The following is a 16,718-nucleotide window of genomic DNA, read 5'->3' as shown; positions in this document are numbered from 1 at the left end:
AGGCCCAAGCACTCAAATCATTTTCCTCTGCCTTCCCTGGCACAGTAGCAGGGAGTTTCATTGGAAACGGAGCAGTGGAGAGGAGAACCAGCTATGGTCAGGTGGTGGAGTGGCATGCTGCACCTTGGCAAACCTGAACCTGTGCATTTTCCATGAGCTTTTTGAAGGCCCCTACTATAATGTTAACAGTGGTTCTCTTCGCACAGTGGGAACCTGGATGATAGTTATGTTTTCATCTTTATCCTTGTTTTATTTTTCTCATTTTTTTCTTCCTGTATTTAGTAAAGATACTTCCTGTTTTTGAGCTCAGTGTCCCAATCTGAGAAACAGGGTGTTGTTGTAACTAGGCGAACTTCAAGACCATGTCCTGCTCTGATGGTCAGTGATTTCACATTACCCCCAAGCTATCTGATCACCCTCTAGCTCTCTGGTCCTATCTAATAGCGTGAATTGCATTGGTAACAACAGCGTTTCGAGAATAATTTATTATTTTTATATGTTATGTTGAGATATGTAGGAACAGTTTTTTGACAGCAGTTATTTTCTTCTTCAAGGAGTCAGAACAGAAATAATCTACTGTCTGCAGCCCTCAAAAGTTCACTCTCTTTCCTTAGCCTGAGAAAATGCCGTCCACGCATCTCTCTTAGTAGCGTAGAAATGGTTGTGAACCAAAAAGCCAGGGCGTGGTCGCCCCGCCCACCGGCCCCTACATCACTATCCCTTTCGCTTTTTTCAAGCGCGGGGATTGGCTGAAAACAAGAAAGAACCCCGCCCCTGGTCTTATGACTCGCGCTGAAGCGGCGGCGACTCCTGGCTTTTGCTGCGCTGTGGTCAGTGGTCGGTGGTGCTCTTGCCGCAGCTGTAGCGAGTCTCTTCCTTTCTGTTGCCGCTGCTGCCGCCTCCTGCCCTCTGAAATCATGGTGCGCTCCTGTATTTTCTTGGTTCAGTGCTCGGGACTCGTTCTGCTCTGCCTGGGACTGGGTGAGTTGTTGGGCCCTCCTGATTAGTGTTCAGCCTGGGCCCGGGGCGCTGGTTCAAAGGCCACAACCTGAAAGACTGGTCCGGGAGAAGGCGGTTGAGAGGCTCCGCAGCTGACACTGGGCTGGGGTTGTTGTCCCGCGGAAGTGAGCAGTGACCTAGAGAAGGCCTGATCAAGAGATGGCAGGGAAGAAGCCACGGGGAGAGTAAGAAGGGGCAAGTACGGGGCGGGGGCGGGGAAGGGTGGACGCCGAGGGAGTCAGCAGGAAGCGTGAAGCGTAGCAGAGGTCGCATAAAGAGTGACTTGGGGAAGACCCTAAAGAAGATTTTGGGGGCGGCAGAGGTAATTAGGAGAGTCCCGATTTCCCTGGATCAGGCAAGAGTTTGGAAGTTGATGGAAAAACTATGGAGTGAGAAGGAAAATTGGTAGGGAAAGAGACTGCCTGTATGGAATAACTTGGGGGAAGAATGGGGGCTGGGAGCAGATAGGAGAGCCTTAGGGGCAGGGACAGGGTTGTGGGGTTTGTAAGTGGAAATTTATGGAGAAAGGGTGATTCAAGAGGTGAGGAATGATGCTGAATTTGAGTTTGGCAGTCGAAGTTTTCAGAGTGAAGGAACCTAAACTGGCTGAGGCAATTTTCAAGACACAACCTTTGGAAACCAATGGGGACTTTGGTGAGGAATGAATATCCATTGTGGAGGGGTTAAGGATGTCGGTGTTTATCGATTTTGCTACTTTCTCCCAGCCAGACCCTGACACCCACACCCGCAGCCAAAAAAAAAAAAAAAAATCCCGAATGTTTTAGGTGGGAGGGCCTTCCAGATGTGAGATTTGGGGGACTGGTTTTCTTCTTCCTTATGGCACAACTGGCCTGTTACCTCGTTTTTAGAAGGGGAAGGTGGGTAAGTTCGCAATTAGTGAGTTCTTACCGGGTCCCAAAATGGAAGTGTAGCTGATTGTGCTCTGCCAGGGTAGGCTGCGGGTTCCTGACGGCTTTAATGTATAAAGATGAACTTTGACCATTGTGTCTCTTCCTGACCTGATTCATCCTGTGCTTATTGCTACCCACAGGCTCTTGCTCTTTGTGACTTAATAAAAGAGCAGAAGAAACAGACCAGAGAGGGGAGGACACAGACATATTTGGGACCTGAGAAGGCAGTAGAAATATGCATATTGTCATTCGCATTTTAGTAGAATAAAATGAACATCATAGAACAGTGCGTTCTCAAGAAGAGGACATTTGGGAATATCTGGAAACATATTTGGTTGTCACAGCTGGGTGATAGTGGCATGTAGTGAGTAGAGGCCCAGGATGCTAGTCAACATTCCTACCAAGCACATGCTAGCCCCTCTCAACAAAGAATTAACTGCCTCAAATGCTAATAATGCCTGAGTTATCTAGTCCAGTGATTTGCAAGGGCCTTTTCAGGGGTTTGCCAATTCAGAACTTTTCAGAATACTACTAAGATATTTGTCCTTTTCTTGTCCTCTCACCAGTGTACAGTGGAGTTTTCTGGAGGCTAAATAGTGTGCGATGACATCACCACTCTGATGCCTCTGGTGTTCATGTGTTTTGTTAATTTCTTAATCTTAATTTCTGATATGGTAAATACTGATAGATACAACTCAGATAAGCCAAAGCTGTGTGAGGTCCTCTGTGGATAATAGAATAAAGGGATCCTGACACCAAAATGTTTGCAAGTCCCTGATCTATCCAGCTGTCCTTGGAGTGTAGAAAACCCTTGTACAGCACTTCTGAAAGGGGGCCATGAGGCTTTGCTTAAATACTTAATTCAAAGTCTTAACTGTACTGTGAAGCATTTGCTGATGGCTGACTGACCCTAAGACAGTCTTGTTTACAATAGAAAGCACCTTATCAGTGACTGGAACACATCTGACCAAGGCATCTGTTAATCAGGAGTTCTTTGCCAATTGAATCTGCACAAATACAACACAGTTATTGTTTAGAGAAAGTGAAAAAATAATAGTTGCCCTACTTGTTGCCTTTTATGCCATTTTTTTGTTTTTTAATGAAAGCTTTTTTTTAAAATGAAATCAGTGTTTGCTCATTGCAGAAATAAATAGATAAAAAAGAAGCTCAGGAAAGAACGCATCAGTTCATCTGCTAGTTTGCCGTTTATTAATTGGGGCTAACCAAATTCACCTCCTGAAAGATTTCCAAGATTTATGCCCCCAGTCTCCAAGTTTAGAACAGAATTTGGAGGAGTAAAAATTAATAATATACCTAAATCTGATATTTAACAGGTTCCGGGATGCAATTAGAACAACCTTTCTATATAGCTGCTTCTTTGAACAGTTCTAGGTGCAGTGTGAACTAAGTCTTCCCATGTGGTTTTTTTTCCTAAGAATTTAGCAGGTTTGTAGTTGCTTGGTGGGCTTTGCATATAACCTTTCTTTATAAAAATAGATACCAAGTATAGATTTTTGAAAACTCAGTAAATATTTGTAAGGTATGTACCATGTACCTAGTACTGTGCCTGCGTGTTGTAGAGGCTACTAGTAAAGGAAGAACTATCCTGAATTTATGGTTTCACTAACATTAGGGCTGTAGCTGTGCCAGTTTCTCTTTATAACCATCCCAGCTCCACTGTTACCCTTTAAAAAGTGGTTGCTTTATAGCAAATATAAGAAATAATTCTTAAAGTCTACATGGTGATCTTTTTCACAGAGATTAAGTTATGCTGATACTTATTTGAATGAACTATAACTGGAGACATTTCTGAAAAAAGTCTGTGATTTAAAGACATTATAAAAAGGGTAGTAGTTGAAAGTACTTTCCTAGCATCGTTGCCTAATTATGTTCATTTTGTGAAATCATAGATTTCAGACTTCTGTGGTTATTGATTCTTACAACTAGTTTGACTTATTTGTTTTGTTTTAGGTTTGAGGTATATTTTTTAAGCATTGAGGCTCTTCTGGGTGGGAAAAACCTGATATAAATACCTTTTGTATATACTTCACTGGCAGGATTCCCTCCCTCCTGCAAATGTTCATTGAATGTCTGTTTTATCCCAGCTGCTGTATCAGGTGAAAGGGAAAGAGTAATCGATAAGACACATGAAGTCGCTGCAGTCATGAAGCTTATATTTTAGGAGGAGAAGAAAGCCTAACAAGTAAATAATGTAATTTCATGTAGTGATAAATACTGTGAAAAAATGAAGCAGGTAATGAGGAAGGAGAATGAGCAGATGATAGGGATAGGTAATCAGGATGACCTGTCTTTGTAGTATTTGGGCAGAGGGCCTTTCATTGTTGGGTAACATTTGGGGCAGGAGTAATAAGTCTTATCTTTCCTAAACTCTTAGGTTATTACATTAGCATATTTCCTACTCTTTTTCCTCCCAGTTCTAGTCAAGTCTTCCTTGTGATATTATCTTTTTTATTTTTTGTTTTTTTTTTTTGTTTGTTTGTTTTTGTTTTTTTTTTTTTTTTGACAGGCAGAGTGGACAGTGAGAGAGAGAGACAGAGAGAGAAATGATATTATCTTAAGTACTATTATTTTCCATTGCCTATCTAGCATAAGGCCTGGTACATGACTAACCTGCAGCAAAATTTTGTTAGGAGTGCACATTAATGGGCAATAAGGATATGATGATGAACTAAACTATCTTGGTGTCTGTTTTTCTTCTGTGAACTTTAAATGATGTTTTGTAGAAAGTTCTTTTGTGATGTGCATTGAGAACTTTAAGATTAGTGTTAAACATTACAGGTAATTAGATGCCAATTTACTAAAGTATAATCCCATACAATACTGCTAGTCATCTGTACTTATACAGCTCTACCTTGATAGCTGTGAAAGTTAATATAGAGTGCCTGAAAGTCCTTGGTAAGAAGGAGAGTTAGGTTTGCATAGAGAACCAATCTGTCCTTTTGGAGACCATCTGAAAGAGAAAGTAAACACTGAAATTTGTCTGTAGCCTTACCACATTTAGTTTAATCGATGACAACGTTCTATCAAAATGACTAGCTATAATAGAGAGACTTGAAGATAGGCTTATCATCATTCTATTAGTCATAGGTTATCTCATCTGATAGGATTCTGATATTCAGATGTTTCCCATGAATACAGCTTTCTTCTCCAATATCCTTGGGTGGACTTTGTCACTTAAGTGACCTTTGGTGCAGGAAGGCTGTTCTCTCCTGTAAGTCATCAGAGATCCCTTCAGATCCAAAAGTGTACTTTATTAGTACTTGTTGGTATCCTGCTGTGCATTTCAAAAGAATGCTGGAGGTCAGCCAGACACCACTCAGCAATAAGCACTTCCCATTAGTTGAAAAGTGTTGAATCTTGTTTCCTTACCCACTCTCTGACCTTAAAAAAAGAAGTCATTTTGTAGCTTAAAATAATATTTTAATTAATTTTTAATGTTCCTTTTCATATATCCAACATTCATAGCTTAAAATTGTATTAATTAGAACATTAATTAATTAATTTTTAAAAATATTGATGTCTTGTCTTTTTAAATTTTTAAAAGATTTATTTATTTATTTGAAGAGTTACAGAGAAGGAGAAGCAGAGGCATAGAGAGAGAGAGAACTCTTCCATCTGCTGGTTCACTCCCCAAATGGCCACAATGGTCAAGGTTGCGCCACAACGAAGCCAGGAGCCAGGAGCTTTATCTGGGTCTCCCAAGTGGGTGCAGGGGCCTAAGGACTTGGACTGTCTTCCACTGATTTCCCAGGCACACTAGCTTGGAGATGGATCGGAAATAGAGCAGCTGGGATTCGAACTGGCACCTATATGGGATGCCGTGCTGCAGCCAGTGGCTTTACCCACTACTCCACAATGCCAACCTCTCTTTTTAAATTTTTATTTATTTATTTGAAAGGTAAAAAGAGATAGACAAACCCCCATCTGCTGGTTCACTCCCCAGATACCTGTAACAGCTGGGATTGGGCCAGGCCAAAGCCAGGAACTGGGAAATCAACCTAGGTCTCCCATGTGGTGGCAGGAATCCAAGAACTTGAGTTCCAGGGTACACATGAGCAGGAGGCTAGAACTTGGAGTACAGCTGGATCAAGCCTAGGCACTTTGATATGGAATACAGATGTCCCAAGCAGGATTTGAACTGTTGCACCAAATGCCACCTCCCCCAACTTTCTAAGAGTCTTGCCAAAAAGTAAGAGTGTAAGCAGCTGAATGCAGTGAGTGTACCTGTATTGAGAATTGTAAATTAGGAAAGTTAATCTGACTTAAACCAGGGGGAAGACTATCACTCTGAATAGAAAAGAAAGAATAAATAGGTATTGCATGCATCTGTGTCCTGTTTTTCTTTTATCTTTTTTAAAATTTATTTATTTATTTGAAGGTCAGAGTTACAGATTGAGAGCTCCAGAGAGAGAGAGCTCCAGAGAGAGAGAGAGATCTTCCATCTGCTGATTCACTCCCCAGATGGCTATAATATCTGGACTTGTCCAGGCTGAAGCCAGGAGCCAGGAGCTTCATCCAGTTCTCCCACTTGGGTGGCAGGGGCCCAAGTACTTGGGCCATCTTCCACTACTTTTCTCAGGCCATTAGCAGAGAGCTGGATTGAAACTGAAACAGCCGGGACTTGAATCGGTGCCCATATGGGTGGGATGCTGGCATCGCAGGCAGTGACTTTACCTGCCATGCCATAATACCAGCCTCTGTGTCCTGGTTTTTAAACAGACTTTTTGGGAGCTGGCATTGTACAGTAGATTAAGTTGTTGCTGTCTATGCCAGCATCCCATATTGAAATGCTGCTTTAAGTCCCAGCTACTCTGCTTCCCATTCAGCTTTCTGCTAATGTGCCTAGGAAAGCAGCAGGTGATGTGTTTCAGTCCCTGCCATCCATGTGGGAGACCGGATAGAGTTCCTGGCTTCTGGCTTAACCTGGCCCAGCCCTGGCTGTGGTGGGCATTTGGGGATTGAACCAGTGGATGGAAAATGGATTTCTCTCTCTCTCTGTGTGTATGTGTGTGTGTGTGTGTGTGTGCGCATGTGTGTTCACACACGGGTGTGGCATGCTGCTTTTTGAGTAAATAAATCTTTGGAAAAAAGAACTTTTTGGAGGCAAATATTTTGCCTAATGGTTAAGATGCCCATGTCCCACATCAGAGTGCCTGTGTTTGATTTCCAGCTCTGGCTCCTGACTCTAGCTTCTTGTTAATGCAGGCTCTAGGAAGCAGCAGTGATGGCTCAAATAGTTAGGTCCCTGCTTCTTATGCAGGAGACCTAGATTGGGTTCCTGGCTCCTGGCTTCACCACCTAGCTTTGGTTCCTAACTTTAGCCTCAGCCTAGCCTGGGGTCTGGCCATTGTATGTATTTGGGGAGAGCTCTCTATCTGCCTCTCAAATTTTTTTTAAAAAAATATTTATTTATTTATTTGAGTTATAGCGAGAGATCTTCCATTGGCTGGTCCACTCCCCAGATGTCCACAGTGACTGGGGCTAGGTCATGCTGAATCCAGGAGCCAGGAGTCAGGAGCTTCATCCAGGTCTCCCATGTGGGTACAGGGGCCCAAGTACCTGGGCCGTCTTTGCTGAAATCTCAGGCACATTAGCAGAGAGCTGGATCAGAAGTGGAGCAGCTAGGACTCAAACCAGTGCCTATATGAGATGCTGGCATTGCAAGTGGTCATTTTACCTGCTAAGCTGCAACACCAGTCCCTCCCAATATTTTTAAAAAAAGATCTTTTGTTCGATACCATTCTTACTTATTTATTTGAAAGGCAGAACATCAAAGAGAGTGGGGGAGAATGATAGAGAGCTTCGATCCACTGGTTCACTCCCCAAATGACTACAACAGACAGGGCTGGGCCAGGCTGAAGTTAGGAGCAGAAGCTCCGAGCCTCACATATGGGTGCAGGGGCCCAAGCACTTGGATCACCCTTTGCTACATTTCCAGATATATTAGCAGTGGATTGGATTGGAAACAGAGCAGCCAGGGTTGAACTGGCATTCCAGTATGGGATGCTAGTATCACAAGCCATTTTTTAACTGACTGTGCCTTAACACTGGCTCATAAACATCATTCTGAGTTGATGAGTTTGAGGACAAAAGTGCATAAGTTAAATATGGTGAAAGTAAACATAAACCTAAAAGTTGTGAAGGATCCCAAGGTGCTGAGTTTACCAGAAAGGAAACTTGTAAACTGGAGTCTCTAACTTGCATGGTATAGTTCTCTTAGGTCTGATGAGTTATAGGCTTTCAAAGAACCTTTCAGAGAATACACACTACGATTCACAGCAAGAGTAACTTGCCAAAAGTCTCACAGCTAGTAAGTTGGAATGCTTGATTTGAATTCTAGCTCTTCAACCATAGAGAAGAGGGTTCTTAATTACCTCATTATATTACTTCTTAGGTCACTGTTTTTTATGGGCTTGGTTTTATCGCTGGTGTTATGTTCTTCTCCCATCTCCAGTTTTGTTTGCAGATGAATATTTTTCAGTTATGTTTTGGATCAAACAGACTTGTAAAAACCTAGCCACTTTTTGTAGTATCTCATCTTGTACAAATAAAGTCGAATTCTGAAAGAACTTAGAAATGACCTTTTTGGAAGCAGGATTGAGAGGATATTTGAATTGGAGAAAGTTGACTTTGAGGCATGCCCTTTTCTTCTTTGGAGAATAACTCAACTCTATAATTATATACTCTAGGATATATTCAGCTATGGCTTTTTCATGTCATAAAGCCTTTTAACAAAAATGGCTTGAGAACTCTAAAATCAAACGTAGCAATAAAGATGGAAATTGCTTGCTAGAGACTTTTTATCAAAGTGTAAATATTTAAACTATAAACTTACATTATGGGAAAAGTATTCTTCCTAGCTTGAATTCCATTTGAAAATTTATTGAGAACACTGATACAGAGTTTGAGGGACTATGCAGAAGACTGATAGGTTCATGATTTGGCAAATTTAGAGGCCTAGCATTCCTGTAATCATATTCTTATTGCAGTATTTATTGAAAATCTCATATGTATTCAACAAGCACTACTAGAAATGATAGCCAATAGAGGAAAAGTAATATACATGGTCTCCTCTACCATAGCACCAATGATGGATGACATTCATATAAAAGGCACACTCCTAGGGGGTTGTGGTGTAGATAAGATTATATGATTAAGAAAACATATTGGAATTTAAATGAGTGAGAGACACATTATCAAAAGGGAATCTTGAATGCATCAATACATATCATTCATTCACAGACTTTTTTTTTTTTTAGTAACAAACTACTTGCTGTATACTGTAATTTCCGATGGCATACCAGTTTGTTGTGAAGTGACAGTTGAAAGCTATTTGGGAGCTTATGATGGTACGGAGGAGACAGAATTTACTGGCATAAATTAACTGAGTAATTCAGGATAGTATGAAATAATACTGAAATGTGGGGCTGCGCATTGTACCTACTCCTTGAGGACTTTTATACTTAGGGAAAGCTTTGGGGACAAAATTGCTGCAGAAAAATGGATAGCATATCAGTCCAGCTTCTTAACTGCAAGCAAGAGAAATAAAATCTTACTGATTTTAGATAGAGAAAGAATTTATGATGAATATATCAGGACATATTGTATACCCTTTGATGCCACAGTTTTATTTCTAGATATATATCCAACAAACCCACACTCACATGTGGTGATAATATAATATGTAAAACTGTTTATAGCAGCCTTTGTAATAGAACCAAATTGGAAATGATCCAAATGCCCATCAACAGTAACATAGGTAGGTAGCGTAGTATTCACCCAATAATAGAAAGCTGTAGAAGTAAAGCAGTGAGAATGAATAAAATACAATTATGTACAACATGGGTGAATCTCACTAACGTAATGTTTAATGAAAGCAACTAGATGTGAAAACAGCATAGTGAATGATTCCATTTGTATCAAGTTGAAAAATAAGTAAAACTAATCTATACTGTTAGAAGTCAGGATAATGAACTTTAACAAATAAAAACTTGGGCCCCTGGCACCCACGTGGGAGACCAGAATGGACTTCCTGGATTCTGGCTTTGGCCTGGCCTGGCCTGGTCCAGCACTGGCTATTTCAGGTATTTGGGGAGTGAACCAGTGGATAACTGATCTCTTTCTCTCTCTCTCTTTGATAGTGGTTACCTTTTCTAGGGGAATAATAGCTGAAAGGGGAAACAAGGGGGACTTTGGAAGTATTTGTAATGTTGTTTCATAACACCAATGGGTTAAGTTTGTGGAAATTCTTTGAGCTGTATATTTAGTTATGTGCACTTTTTCCTTTACATGTTATTCTGTGTACTTTTCCCATGTATGTTATATATCAATAAAAATTTGCTGTATAAAAATATATATTAAATAGCTCAGAATGACTGGTCCTTCTGGTTATATACCCCCAAAATCATACCACTGAATTGCACTACCATCAGCTCTGTTGAACCTGCAGCCTGGGTGCTCCATCTCCTGCAGCTACTTCCCCCCTCCATCCAATGTGGTTGTTCCAGTCCTGGATCCATTGGAAGCCCTTGCATTTAAAGTCTGGGATGGATACTTTTGTTAGGCAGAGCCTAGCACAAGTGTTCCTTCTTGCTGCATGACATCCTAGGAAAGGGAGTATCCAGTGTTTCCAACTTTTATAATGGGCAGTGATATCTGCCAGATAGTCTAACCAAGGGGACCATATTTCAGGTTTGGAGCAGCCAAAAAGAGAAGGAAATCCTACTTTTAAAAAAGATTATTTATTTATTTATTTTTTGAGAGAGAGTTACAGACACAGAGAGGGAGAGAGAGAAAAAGGTCTTCAGACTGCTAGTTCACTCCCCAAATGGCTGCAACAGCCAGAGCTGAGCTGATCTGAAGCCAGGAGCCAGGTGCTTCTTCCCTGATTCTCATGTAGGTGCAGGGGCCCAAGTACTTGGGCCATCTTCCACTGCTTTCCCAGGCCATTAGCAGAGAGCTGGATTGAATAGAAGCAGCCAGGACACTAATCAGCGCCCATATGGGATGCTGGCAGAGTCTTAGCCCACTACACCACAACACTGGCCCCAGAAATCCTTCTTGAGGTGAATATTTAGGTCAATAGAAGAAAGTCAATTTTCAGATGTTAAGAACAGTAGAAGCGGGGCCAGTGCTGTGGCATAGTAGGCTAAGATTATGCGTGCCATGTAAGCAACCCATATGGGCACCGGTTTGTGTTTTGGCTGCTCCTCTTCCGATCTAGCTCTCTGCTTATGGCCTGGGAGAGCAGTGGAAGATGGCCCAAGTGCCCCCTGCACCTGCATGGGAGACCCAGCTGTAGCTCCTGGCTCCTGGCTTCAGATCGGCCCAACTCTGGCTATTGTAGCCATTTGGGGAGTGAACCAGTGGGTGGAAGACCTTTCTCTCTGTTTTCCCTCTCTCTTACTGTAACTCTGCCTCTCAAATAAATAAATAAAATATTTTCTTTAAAAAGATTTATTTGAAAGTCAGAGTTACACAGAGAGAGGAGAGGCAATGGCCACAACAGCTGGAGCTGTGCTGATCTGAAGCCGGAAACCAAGAGTTTCTTCTGGGTCTCCCACGTGGGTGCAGGAGCCCAAGGACTTGGGCCATCTTCCACTGTTTTCCCAGGCCATAGCAGAGAGCTGGATCGGAAGTAGAGCAGGCAGGTCTCGAACTGGTGCCCATATGGGATGCTGGTGCCTCAGGCCAGGGCGTTAACCTGCTGTGCCACAGCGCTTGCCCCAATAAATAAAATCTTAAAAATTAAGAACAGTAGAAGCCTAGGGATAGAGGTTGAACAGAGTATGACATTTGGGTTTGTTGGAAACAAGTTTAACTGGATTAAAGGGTGTGTTCTGGGAAAAATGGTTTGAGAGAAGTTGAAGGAATAGGGTGGGACAAGATTAAGGATTACTTTGAAAGACAGGCAGAGGAATTTAAATTTAATATGGGAATATTGGAGCCAATAAACGTTTTTAAACAGGAAAGTGTCCTGACCTCAGAATCAGCCCTTAAGGCACCCTGGTCTGGCTGAAAAGCCCACAGGAGCATTTCTGGCATGGAAAGCCAAGACACTGTGGCAAAAAAAAATGTCCTACATGAAGGATCTCTGTAAGTGAGACCCCAGTGCAAAGAAGTGGCCATCAAAGAAGGATGTACTTTTCTCTGAAGAGAGGAGAGAATTTCCACTTTGCTTATGGCCTTGTCTAAATACTGACAGAGATTGTGGATTCAAAAGGCTTCCATTGCCTTGGCAACTCATGTCAAGAGCCTCGGGTGATCACTGACGTCATACATAAGAGTGTTAATTGTTAAATTAACAACAGAAGTCACTGTGCACTTACTTCCCAAGCAAGACCTCTGCCTTCAGTGAGTTGTACTATGAGAATTAACTATAAAACTTGCTCTCAAACAGTTTGTGTGTGTGTGTGCAAATTTTTGAAATCTTTACTTAGTATAGAGTTGGTCTTCTTGTATAAAGTTAATTGAAAATGAATCTTAGTGGAGAATGGACTGGGAATGGCAGAGGGAGGAGGAGGTGGTGTGGGAGTTGGGGGTGAGAGGGCGAGTATAGTGGGAAGAATCACTGTATTCCTAAAGTTGTACTTATGAAATTTGTACTCTTTATTTTTTTAAAAGCTTTATTTATTTATTTGAAAGTCAGAGTTACGCAGAGAGAGGAGAGGCAGAGAGAGAGAGGTCTTCCATCCAATGTTTCACTCCCCAACTGGCCACAACGGCCGGAGCTGTGCCGATCCGAAGCCAGGAGCCAGGAGCTTCTTCCAGGTCTCCCATGTGGGTTCTTGGGCCATCTTCTACTGCTTTCCCAGGCCATAGCAGAGAGCTGGATTGGAAGTGGAGCAGCCGGGTCTCAAACCGGGGCCTATATGGGATGCCAGCGCTTCAGGCCAGGGCGTCAACTCACTGCAGCCCCAATTTGTACTCTTTAAATAAAAGATTTCTTTGGGAAAAAAAAGTGTCCTGAAAGGAAGTCGTATTTAAGGACTATTATTAATGTGAGAGTACTTCTAGGCACAGCTAGGAGGCTTGTGTAATAATTTAAAGGCAGGATGGTAGATTGGGAATAGAAATCAAAGGCAAAGATTGGATTTAAGAGAAAATTAGAAAAGAAACAATCAATAGGATTTCACAAAGTTGAAACACTTTCCAAAACTTTTGAGTCTGAGTGACTGTCCTGTCTTTCATTTAGTACTAAAGAGACTGAGGAGGGAACTGGTTTGGTGGCAGCAAATGAATCCTAGTTTTGGAGTTGTTGACTTTGAGGTGATAGATATTTGGATGAAAGTGATCCCTGTGCAGTTAGTGATGAGACTAGGAATGGCAAGTATGGCTTTCCTAGATAGGAAGGCTGTGAAGAGAATGGACGGTGTGCTGGAACTCTCAGGGTCTTCCTCTTTTTGTTTATGGGCCACCAGATAGTCTTGAATTTGATGTCAGGTGATAAATCTGAACAACAACCTCTGCTTTCTGCTTCATAAAGCTTCAGTTCTGTCAGTTTGGGACACATTGATTTCATTACTATTTTACGTGGTTTTCTCCATTTCCTGTAGTATGCATGGAAAGAAAATGATTTAATGTATGTGGGGCTTTTCTTAGTTGTTTGTAAGCTTTGAATGTTTGAATACAAGAAGAATATGTTGTATAAAAAGCAAATCTGCAATTGATGTGAAAAAGTTTAAGTTCTAAACACCATGAGGGGTACCCCTTGATCAGGATCATAGCTACCATTCCATATTCAACTCAGAAAAAAAGTCACTGTAACAATGACTTAGGTCTCATAAGGTTTTTTAAAAATGTGCCTTAGCAGTACATTTAGTCACTGTTAGTAAGCACACGCTTTAGAATAAACATGCTGTTCAGGCTTACTAAGGTAGCCAGATCTCTGGAGCATGACAGTAGGTTTTTGTGTACAACTAGAAAACTGTTGCTGAGGCACACCTTCTTGGCATTCCTACTAGGACTTTATTTCTACATTCTGTAGCATGACCCTGCCTGTAGATGACACTGGATTGCTCAGATATCATTAAAGAATATGCTGTTATCTTGAGAGGAGACAGCTTAGCCCTGGGGTATCGTGTGTGAAGGTGATGAAAGTTGTTAGGTGGTTGTCCATTACTTAGACTTCTGTATTTGCTGACCTATTTCCCCACTCTGAGTTAGTATTCTGTCTTTGGGCTCTTAGATAATGTTCCTGTGTTTAAATGCATCAAATGGGAGTTTAAGTGTAAAAAGTCCCAAGCCTTTTCTATTTCTGTAAATTTTCTCTGCCCCAAAGATGTAACAGCTTGAGAATTTAGGAAGTAATTTTGAATGCATGTCAAAAGATTCTTTGGCCTTTCTAATTAACTAGATTTTAAAGTGAAACAAAGAGATGAACTTTCAATTTATAAAATAATGTTTTTCTTTTAGCTCTAACAACCCTTTGCAGCTTTGGTCATATATTGCACATACTTAGGAGGATTCTGATCACATCAGAATAAAAGAGTTGGGGAAGACATCTACGTGTTGTAGGTTGTATAACTTGCAACCAGACTTAAAGCATCAAGACCATAGAACATTAGATCTGTCATTATTTTTGCAGAGAACATTTCTTCAGCTGCTTTGAGAGAAGCAAGAGTTTAACACACTTTTTAGGAGGCAGAATGCAAGTGTCACCAGTCTATGCCATTACCTAGGCATCTTGGGTCTGGGGAAGGGGTAATGTCAACTTTATCAACAGACTTCTGCTAAAAATTACAAATAAAAATAATCACTTAGGATACCTTATATATTAAAAAATACCTTGCTTCATTTTAGAGCTTGTTGAACTTCAGTGGTGGTTAGAACTTTTTATTTTAAATAAATAAATAAGTAAATATAATTGTACATAATTATTTACAAGATGACATTTTATATATGCATACAAATGTGTAAGGATCATCACATCAGGGTAATTGGTGCATCTATAACCTCTGACTTTGTGTATGTGTGTGTTGGGAACATTTAGAATCCTCTCTACTACCTATTTTGAAATATACAGTTAATTGTTGTTTCTATATATTTTGTAGTGCAACTTAAAAATCAGTTTTTTTTTTACATAAATACAGGAGCCATCCAGTCATATGCATTGGAACTTAATTTGACAGATTCAGAAAATGCCACTTGCCTTTATGCAAAGTGGCAGATGAATTTCACCATTCAGTATGAAACTACCAAAAAAACTAGTGTAAGTAAATATTTTACTTTTTCTTGGAGTTCTATAGTAAGCATTTAACTCTGACTTTTTTTAATACTTTAGGTGAATTTTTACAAATAAGATTTCATGTTAACTCACTTAATATTTAGACTATTTAGCATATACACTTGTAGATATTGTTTAGTGTTAGAATGAATATTTCTTCTAATTCATTAGCTTTCTTGTAATTTTTCTTAGAGTTGGTTATGGGAAGATTATCTGAAGACTATTTGGTGTTCAAGTCTAACTACTTCTGTAATATATTTAAAATGTACAAACATCAAAGCTTGTCTCTTTGTAAAATAGCTTGTTATTAAAACCTCTTTTTTGACCATCTTCTTAATCCTTTTGTCTTATTTCTTTTCATGAATGTCCTGCCTACTTATCACCTCATTTAAAAAAATTAAAAATATTTATTTGAGTGGGAAAGGGAGAGGGAAGAGGAGAGGGGGGAGAGGGAGAAACAGACGGAGAGAATGTGAGCAAGCGAGCAAGCACCATCCCCCATTTGCTGATTTATTCACCAGATGCCCACAGTGGCTGAGACTGGGACTGGCCAAAGCCTGAGCCGGGAACTCAATCCAGGTCTCCCATGTGGGTGGCAGAAACCCAATTACTTGGATTATAACTGTTGCTTCCCACCATTTGCGTTAGCAGGAAGCTGGAGTCAGCAGAGCTGGGATTCAAACCCAGGTGCTTCTGTGTGGGATGCAGATGCCTTGATAACTTAACTGCTAGAGAAATGCTTGATCCTTACAACCTGTTTTTTTTTTTAAAGATCAGTTTAAGAATAGTTCAGGCCAGTTTTCCTTTTTCTTTTTAGACATACATGAATTTTTCCAGGGGACTGATAGAATCTAAGACGAGTTTATACAGTAAACCAGACAGAAAGTCAATTGGCCATGGGAATGTATAATTTTTAAAAATCATTTGTTTATTTATTTGAAAGAGGGGTGGGGGAGGGAGACACACACATAGAGCTCTTCATCTTCTTGTTCACTCTCCAGATGGCTGCAGTGGCCTGGTGGCTGGGCCAAGCTAAAGCCAGGAACCAGGAACTCTGTCCTGGTTTCTAACATAGGTGGCAGGAACGCAAGTATTTGGGGGCATCTTCTGCTCCCTTCCCAGGTACATTACAGGAAGCTAGATCAGAATGAGAGAAGCCTGGACTTGAACCAGTGATCTAATTTGGGATGCTGGCATCACAGGTGGTGGCCTAACCCTCTATGTCATAACACGAGCCCCAGAAATGTGTGATTTAGACTGAAATGGCATACCCTGAAAAAATGCTTGGTGTTCATTGCTGCCTATTTGTTCATCACCTGCAAAATTCTTTCTCTTTTAGAAAATCGCCACTATTTCAGATCTTCGCAATGTGACATATAATGGAAGCATTTGTGGGGATGACCACTTTGGTCCAAAAATAGCAGTGCAGTTTGGGTCTGGTTTTTCCTGGATTGCGAATTTCACCAAGAAAGCATCTAATTATTTAATTGACAGCATCTCATTTTCCTACAACATTAGTGATAACACAGTATTTCCTGATGCTGAAGACAAAGGTAACCTTA

General features: G+C 40.9%; 1 protein-coding gene across 3 annotated transcripts in view; it reads left to right on the top strand.

The window, feature by feature from the left end:
- The first annotated feature begins 812 nt into the window (after positions 1-812).
- LAMP2 (lysosome associated membrane protein 2) overlaps positions 813-16,718 on the top strand; it is a 41,938-nt gene continuing 26,032 nt past the window's right edge. For all 3 annotated transcript variants that reach the window (XM_008273154.5, XM_008273156.4, XM_008273155.5), the window contains exons 1-3: positions 813-981; positions 15,023-15,141; positions 16,496-16,709. In XM_008273154.5, the coding sequence (XP_008271376.2) occupies positions 918-981; positions 15,023-15,141; positions 16,496-16,709 (397 nt within the window). In that variant the 5' untranslated portion in view covers positions 813-917. The remainder of the gene's footprint in view (positions 982-15,022; positions 15,142-16,495; positions 16,710-16,718) is intronic.

This window comes from Oryctolagus cuniculus, chromosome X (genome assembly GCF_051225735.1).
Source record: "Oryctolagus cuniculus isolate XC-2025 breed Fujian yellow rabbit chromosome X, ASM5122573v1, whole genome shotgun sequence".
Taxonomy (NCBI): domain Eukaryota; kingdom Metazoa; phylum Chordata; class Mammalia; order Lagomorpha; family Leporidae; genus Oryctolagus; species Oryctolagus cuniculus.
Note: the sequence above shows the minus strand (reverse complement) of the source record. Positions and strands in the feature narration are given on the sequence as shown.